The following is an 8,312-nucleotide window of genomic DNA, read 5'->3' as shown; positions in this document are numbered from 1 at the left end:
GCTATCTAAGGATGGTACTATAGAACGCCACCTCAAGGTAGGCCTAGTGGCGCCATCTCTTGGTCAGGCCGGAAACTTATCAATCCACCCTCGTATAATGCAAACAAGAAAATCAGGTGATCAGTTTTACCATTCAATAGCAGAAGATATGGTTTTATTAATATTCCAAGAGATATTTTTTAATTTTCTCCTTCAAGTCATGGAAGACAAGAATTTTCAAAAGTGGATAAAATATTTCGATAAAATAAAAAAACTAATCTCAAGCTTTAAAAGAATTTCGAATACGGATTCAACAATTAATGAAACGATAAGAAGTAGCATTTTAAAGGAAAACGAAAAATGTGCAGAATTAATCAAAAGTCAGATTCAAATAATTAATAATAATAAATATACTTATGACTCAGTATTAGTTTTCAGTGAAAATATAATTAGGATTCTTTTCAATTTTCTTATTTACTTAAAAACTTGAATATGGAATTAATTAAGTTTAAAAGTAATTAAATTTCTCCAGAATATGAAGAGACAAACAATCTTGAATCAGAAGTTGCAATGGTTATAAAAATAAAGAAATATGGAACACGAATGGTGATTCTTGGCTTAAATTTCATTGTAATTTAGTTTACACTTTAATTTATAATTTCTTAAAGGCACCGTTTACCCTGAAAATAAACTTTCTAAAATAAAACACCTCCAAAAATTAACCTGCAAAAAAATTTCATAAATATTAAATGTGATCAATTGCAATACTTTCTTCAGTCGTGCAAAAAACATTGTTAAAGTTGAATGAAAGTAGCTATTAATTTATAGAAAATAAAATTCGACATTTTTAATGATCAATTTTGACTAACCTCAAGCACGTAAAAGAAAAATTGTAGAAGAATATGAAAGAATTTGATCTGAAAGAGATAAAAAGTTTATTTTGTGAGTAGATTTTGTCCCTAATGTTAGAAAAACTTATCAGCAATAGTCATAAACATTTTAGCTAAAGCAAGAGGAATGTTTTGGTTTGCTTGGAATGAACTCCACTGGAAAATCGACTAGTTTCAAAATGCTGATGGGGGAAATCAGTGTTACACAAGGAGATGCTGTAATTCAAAAATATAAATTAACAAAGAACACAGACGAAGTATAAATTAATATTATTTAAGTATTGACTTTTAGGTAATTAAAAAAAACTAAAGTGTAAAAATTTTAAACAATCTGATTACAGTTTTTAGGACTGATAGGCTATTGTCCTCAATATGGCGGGTTAAACGATCATGTAACAGGAAGACAAAATTTAATGTTTTTTTCTGCAATTCGCGAAGTACCGTTTCAAAATATCTGCGAAGAAGTTGACAAATGGATCGAAATTTTTGGTAAATTTTAATATTATACTTAATTCTGTTAAAAATTATTTTTATTGGCAAATAAATTAATTTTTTAAAGATTTTTAATTTATTTCAAACCTTACAAAACATAAAATTTTGCAGATCTCTTGGATTTTGAAAACATAAAAATAGACAAATGTGGTATGGGGCTTCAAAAAAAAATGTGCCTTATACAAAGTTTTATTGGTGATTTACCAATTTTATGTTTGGATGACCCATCAGCTGGTATTGATATTTTGGCAAAATATGCTCTTCATGAAGTTTTGAATCATGTTAGAGAAATGGGGAGATCTATACTTATTACGACTCACAAGTATGGAAATAAATCTTTTCAATATTATAATCTGATAAAATTAAAAATGCTTTTAAAAATTAATTTTTTTGAACAGTACTCAAGATGTGGAACTTTTAAGTTCACGAGTTGGAATTCTCCTGTACGGAAGTTTTGTAGAGATAGGAACTTGCGAGGATTTGAAAAAATATACATGGAAATAATTTAACTTTGAATATAAAACTAAATCCGAAACGGAAACGAAGTTCGATTGATAGAATTGAATTTTTGAAATGAGATATTATTGAAACAATTCCTGGCATCATATTCAAGGATCAAACTCTTAAGGTTACTAAATTCCATTTGAAATTGTTCATAGTTGGCTTAATATTTTAGATATTTTTAAAGAGAAAAACTTCTCTAATTTCGTTAAGTCCTAATAAATCCAGGGTATAGTGACCTATGAAATTCCAGGGAATGTTACCTACAGTAACGTTTTTCCATTAGTACAAAAATTGATGCAAAAACATTCCATCGTTTAACATTTTTCTTTAAATCAAACTACACTCGAGCACGTTTTCTTAGAATTATCTCAAAATTCTAAATCACCTCCAGTAAAAAAGGCAACATTCTACCTTCGAATTTTCAAATGGATAATGAGAATAACCAGTTGCTTCCTACCAATTTGTCGTTTGTGTCCATATCGTAATTTTTTCTTTAAAAGATAAGAAATCGATTTAAATACAAATAAAATAAAATTGTATTTTAAAATCTGTTTTGTATCGCACTGGCATCATCAATCGAAAGGACAAATAAGTTTTAATACAAAATAAAAACTTCGAATAACTCCTTAGTTGTTAAAAGTTTTCGAACACTCAAGTTCAAGCTGAAATTAGATTTTGAGATCAGAGAAAAATAAAGTAAATATTATCAGTTTGTTTTAAAACTAATATAATTATCCGGATATTTTTGAGAAAATTTAGGCCGATTTCTAAAGATTTCATATGCATAAAAAAAGAAGGTAACAAAATTTTTAAAAAAATTTTTTCTTTTACAGGATGTTGCAAAATATTAGGAATAATTCGAGTCAGTTGAAATGTATTGTGGTCTTTTAGAAGTTTAGAAGAAATTGAATAATATTTTATAAATTTTAGGAAATATTTTCAAGTTTAAAAATATTTTTCATCTCTTTAAAACTTCTAAAATTTCTCCAATTATGTTTAATTGACTGGTACTTTTCCTAAAATTTATCAAAAATTCTACAAAATAAAAAAAATGGCCTTAAAATCTTCCCGATTTTTTTGTGAATATTTGGAAATGGTTTTAAATGTATTAAACGGTTTATAAATATATTTATCTCTTTTTATTAAAATGAAAGATCTGGTTATCTTTTATAATGATTTGATTTTGTTTAATTTATAAAAACATAAGCAAATTTTCTTAAAATCTTCCAGATTCTTTTTTTGAAAGTTTTGGAAATGTTTTGAAATTTTATGTCGAGCCAGAATTTTCTTTACTTTTACCGAGAGTACTTCGTAAATTAAAATATTCAAAATTGTTTCCCATAATTTCATTTTTTTCTTCTCTTTAAAAATGCGAGAAAAATGAAAAATTATATAGTTTGGCAACAATTGCTAAGAACAGAATTATTTCCCAATATTAAAAAATCATTATAATTCAAAGTTTCTGTTTTATCAATAATGTTTAGAAACATTGAGAAAAAATTTTATAATTAAATAAAACTACTTTTCTTATGATTTTGATCTACAAAATTGATTGTGCAAACATTGTGAATTTTTCTAATAGATAAAGAAACTGAAAACAGCCGCTAAAGTCTAAAGGTCATATTAACATAGTTTTTCAAACAATAAGATTTTCTAGAACAATGTTTCCAGTACTTTCGAGATATTTGGTAACATCACATTTTTTAGATAGGAAGATCGTGTATTTCGGACAAGGAAACATTTTTTACCATTTTAAGTACTATGTTTCAAACGATAACTCCTCTTCATTTATTATTAAAAAGAAAACAATGTTTAATCCCAGTTAAAAATATTTAGGAAAAATTATATAAAATGTCTTGGACTACTTATTACAATTTTATAATTTCTTAGCTTTTTTATTTACCTTTTGAACCCGCTTCACAAGTTTTTTACCCCTATTATTATCAATCCCAGCAGAACTCTTAAGAATATTTTCGTGAATCTCTGCTAAATTTTTCAATAAACTTTGCTCAGGTTCTTCGAAAACTTCATGATCGGAATCGCTTGAATCACTTCTAGGACGTTTCTGAGGAGACTTGTAATTTGGTTTATTTACTTTATTTATCTCCCTATTCCCAGTCTCTGTTTGAGGATGAGTTTGTTGTCGTTTAATTCTTGCACTTCTTTTCGCAATATTTTCTCCCAGAGAAATTGGGTTTACGATATTTGCACTAGTACTCGATGACGCAAGTTTCTTCTCTTCCAAAACGACATTTGGTAAATCCAAACTACTTTTAATCGTTTTTTCTCCATCTCGTTTGAACTTTTTCTTGTTCTTCTTCGCATCTTTTTCTTCCGATATAATTTGATTCTGATTTTTATCTTTTTTCTCTTTTACAGTTTTTCTGCCATTTTTGATTTCGTGAATATTTGTTTGATTTTTATATACTAATTCAGATTCCCGAAGTTCGCTCCGTGGATTTTCATTTTGCTCCGTGGAAATTTCTTCCTCAATTTGAGCTTCATGCGACTTTTCTTCAATTTTGATTATTTCGTTGTCCTTACTTTCAAATTTATTTTTAGATGGACTTCCTTGAAGGGGTTCTTGATTATTTTTCGGATTCAAGGTATGCTGCGTAGCCTCTTGAATTTCGTCTGTACCTTCTTTCTCTTGTACTTCCTGAATATGATCAGTGTTAATATCCTGTCTTGAAAAATCAAGTTTAGTTTGTTTCCCTAATTTTTCGACGGTTTTAAAGACTTTCGCTTTTACCTTCCTGCGAATTTTCTTTTTTATTTGCCTTTTTTTTAAGTCTTCCTCGTTCGTTTCATATAACTCATCTTCTTTTTCTTTCGTATTATTTTCTTCTTCCAGACAAATTTTATCTACTTTTTTATTTCTTCGTATCGTTGAATTTTCTTTATCGTCGATTTTTTTATTAGCAGATTGTGTGTCCTCCAATTTTTTGTTGGTGCCCATTTTCCGTTTCCCACTTGTTTTTTTCAATTTTTTATTATTGGCCTCACTATCTTCTTCATTTTTCTGTACGCCTTCTTTATTTTCTTTTTCTTCAGTTAAGGATCTCATTTCACTAAGGTAATTTTCTTCTCCCTGAGAGAATTCATCACTGTCCACTTCATCCTGAAATTTCAAAACTTGTCTTAAATTTTGAAAAATATAGTCTCAAAAAACTCTGAAAACAAAGAATAAAAATCAGCCTACGTTTTCAATAGCGATATCCTTATCCTTGAAAGATTTTTGCCACTGAAAAAGTTTTTCATTCTCCTCATCAACAATTTCTTCAAAGGCTGACTTCAATTCCAAAAGCCTGAATTTTTTAAAAAACTTTTTTAGTTTTCTTATTACATCCCCTGGTAATTTTTCTTCGTAAATAGAATCTGGGATTAATTTATTAGGCCTAGAGTCAGTTAATTCATAAACGATATACAACACAATGTCGTAACATTTGTCGGTTTCGATTTCTCGCAACATGAACATTTGTAACTGAATGTTAGTGTAAATCTCCAAATTTGCCTGAAGTGAACACGTGTGTAATCCTTCAACGTAAGTCTGAAATTTAAAAGATAAATCATTTTTAAAAAACTTATTTGGAGCATAAGTATGTAGCTTCATATAGAATATCTCTAATGCACTAATTAGGCGTTTAATTTACCTTTAGATCCTCGAACTGAGTTTTTCGACTATTTTGACAATCAAGATAATATTTGCAGAGTTTCACGAAACTTTTAACCTGCCTCATATCCTCAATCGGACACTTTGATAAAATTACATTCACATCAAGCAACAATGGCATTTTCCAAAATCCCAACTTCCCCATTTCTTCCTCCGTCAAAATTTGGACAAAGTACGTTTCACTTTTCGAGATATTCTTGCACGAATGAAATTCAAATCGATATTCCTTGTCCTGCTCGTAATTTGCACAATAAATTCCAGAGTATCTGTATAATTCCTCTTTCAAGATTACAAGCCCATCAGGCACTTTTTGCAAATTTCGAACAAATTTGTCTTCACAGTCTACGAAACTTTTTTCAGGAAATGTTCGCGCTATTTTATAATATCCGAGGCTCTGATTAATGTTGGCACGTAGTTTCTTTAAATTTTGAATATCATCTACTAGCTTCTTCCTCTCTAAAAATTGCAGTATTAACAATATTTTTGATTAGATAAATGTTAAATAATAACTACAGTAACAACGAAAGTAAATGTGAAAGTAAAAGACTAAATTTGTGAGGAATTTACAATACCTTCTCTATTTTTTAATATACCAGGTGTTATATTGTCTTTCAACGACTGCGTAAAAAGATCCTGCGAAGTCATTTTTTAAATTTAAACTCACTAGAAAGATAATTATAGGATAATTATTCTGCGGTGAATTATAAAAGACACCATGACACCCGTCACTTACGATCGCTTATCGCAAAATGCTGTACTGTTTATATACTTGTTTGTAAACAGAAACAGTACCGCCTGACTCGAAATCAAATCGATATAGTTTTATTGATTCAGATTCAAACTAAAATCCAATCTCATCAACATATTAAGTATATTTCCTATAAAAGACAAATGTACATTTTATTTAAAAGTTATTTTTGGCTTTTTTTATTGCTTTAAAACAATCAAATTTTACATATCTCAGCCGAATTATCTGTAGAGACGTTCAAAAGATAATATTTTCAAGCTTGAAAGTGGTTTATATATTTTTCTTCAAATTTTATTTATTATTAAAAACGATAAAAATCATAAAATTTTAAATTTCACTAAAAGCTTCAATTTTTGTCTCTGAATCAACTTTCTGGCAAAAATGGACAAATGGACAAATTTTCAACAATATGGATAAATTTTCAACGAAATAGATAAATTTGCAATTGAACAGATGATTTTCATAAATTTGTACGTAAATGTTCAATTAAATTTTTATTTTTCAAAGGAATATTTAATCTAGTAGTTAAACTTTCAACCTAGGAAATTAATTTTCAAACGAAAGAAATGAATAAAAAGCCAATTTTAAAATATTATTGCTGGAAACATAATTGTTCAAGCAAATTATATTTGTTTAAATAATTAGAAAATGGTTAATATATTCTTTCTATACACTATACAGTCAGAAAAATAACTGTGTGTATTCTATTTCATATTTTTTCAAATTATCGAAAAAGCTGTTTGAGAAAATAAAAATTGTTTATACAAATAGTGATTTGTTAAACATTAGAAGAAATGTATCAAAATTATGTAATTATTCAACAAAAAGTAGCATAGGATACCAATATGAGAAAAAATAGGAAACCTTTGTTCAATTTTTAAAAATGTTGTAAATGAACAATAATTAATTCTTTAAATAATTAAATAATTTTTTTAATGTGCTACTTCAAACAATGACGAACCAATACATTTCGATGAGTTCTACGAATATTATGCTATTGTTCCGTTACCGTTAAGAAGACGTTCATCATCTTATTACAAATTAGCTTTAGTCTATCTTTCCGCGACGGATAAGAATAAGGCTAACTTCATTTAGCTAAGTTTCCAGGTGGAATAAATAACCTATTATTTTTTGGAACGTTTTCTACGAATTCAAAACTCCAGTATTTTGTATTACAGCTTATAATGTAATTTAGGCTTCTATAACTTTCAAAACAAGAAATTTTTAAAGATTTTTTTTCTTTTAACACTTCTACTTGATTACTAAATTTCACTAAATTTCATTAAAAAATGCATTGAGCCTAATCCGTATCCGTTGGGGAAAGATAAACTAAAGCTTATTTGTAAGAAGATGATAGATGTTTTCTTCACGTTAACAGAACAATAGCCTAATATTCTTCGAACCCATCGATTTCAATCAGAATATACGATTATTTTTTACATTTTCAAGGAATAAATAATTGTTTAAATAAGATACATTTATTAAACAAGGAGAAATGGTTTAAAAAGTAATTTAAATAATTCAAATGGTCTATTAGTAATTATTTGTATTAAAAAGGTAACAGAAGTGGCTAAAAATGAACAATAATACGTAAAAGTGTAGTTTTCTCATTTTTGGGGTGCTACGTGCGAGGGAGAGGTTTTGCGTCCGAAGAAAATAGACGTGCGATTATTATCATGTATAATTTATATTTATTGGCATAAAAGTCTGCATATTTACACCATACTCGATGATAATAGGGAGAGCGGTTCGAGCCGGTTGAATTTAAAGCCAAGAATTAAAAATTTTAAATGAACTTTTAAAAATGTCAAAATTACTAATATTACTAATGGGCCCAATTGGGTTATTTAAATAAATGACCCGAGAATTCTAGATTGATGTGCAAAATCTATACCTTCTTCCCCAATTTCTCCCCTAGGGGTTGTGTTTGGGATTTTCAATAGTGTGCCGTTTTTGTTCATACGCTCCTGAATATCGATTCAGACCCGACGTCTGATTTCGTGCGTTTTCGGTTTCGTTCGCCTCA

General features: G+C 28.3%; 1 protein-coding gene across 1 annotated transcript in view; it reads right to left on the bottom strand.

Annotated features, from left to right (window-relative positions):
- LOC117182588 (epidermal retinol dehydrogenase 2-like) overlaps positions 1 to 6,323 on the bottom strand; it is a 25,561-nt gene extending 19,238 nt beyond the window's left edge. The window contains exons 1-4 of the mRNA XM_033375679.1: positions 6,111 to 6,323; positions 5,519 to 5,994; positions 5,068 to 5,415; positions 3,769 to 4,986 (exon numbers count right to left, since the gene is read on the bottom strand). Of these exons, the coding sequence (XP_033231570.1) occupies positions 3,769 to 4,986; positions 5,068 to 5,415; positions 5,519 to 5,994; positions 6,111 to 6,183 (2,115 nt within the window). The 5' untranslated portion in view covers positions 6,184 to 6,323. The remainder of the gene's footprint in view (positions 1 to 3,768; positions 4,987 to 5,067; positions 5,416 to 5,518; positions 5,995 to 6,110) is intronic.
- Positions 6,324 to 8,312: the final 1,989 nt, after the last annotated feature.

The sequence above is a fragment of the Belonocnema kinseyi genome, chromosome 2 (assembly GCF_010883055.1).
Source record: "Belonocnema kinseyi isolate 2016_QV_RU_SX_M_011 chromosome 2, B_treatae_v1, whole genome shotgun sequence".
Lineage (NCBI taxonomy): Eukaryota > Metazoa > Arthropoda > Insecta > Hymenoptera > Cynipidae > Belonocnema > Belonocnema kinseyi.
This window is presented reverse-complemented; position numbering and strand designations above follow the sequence as displayed.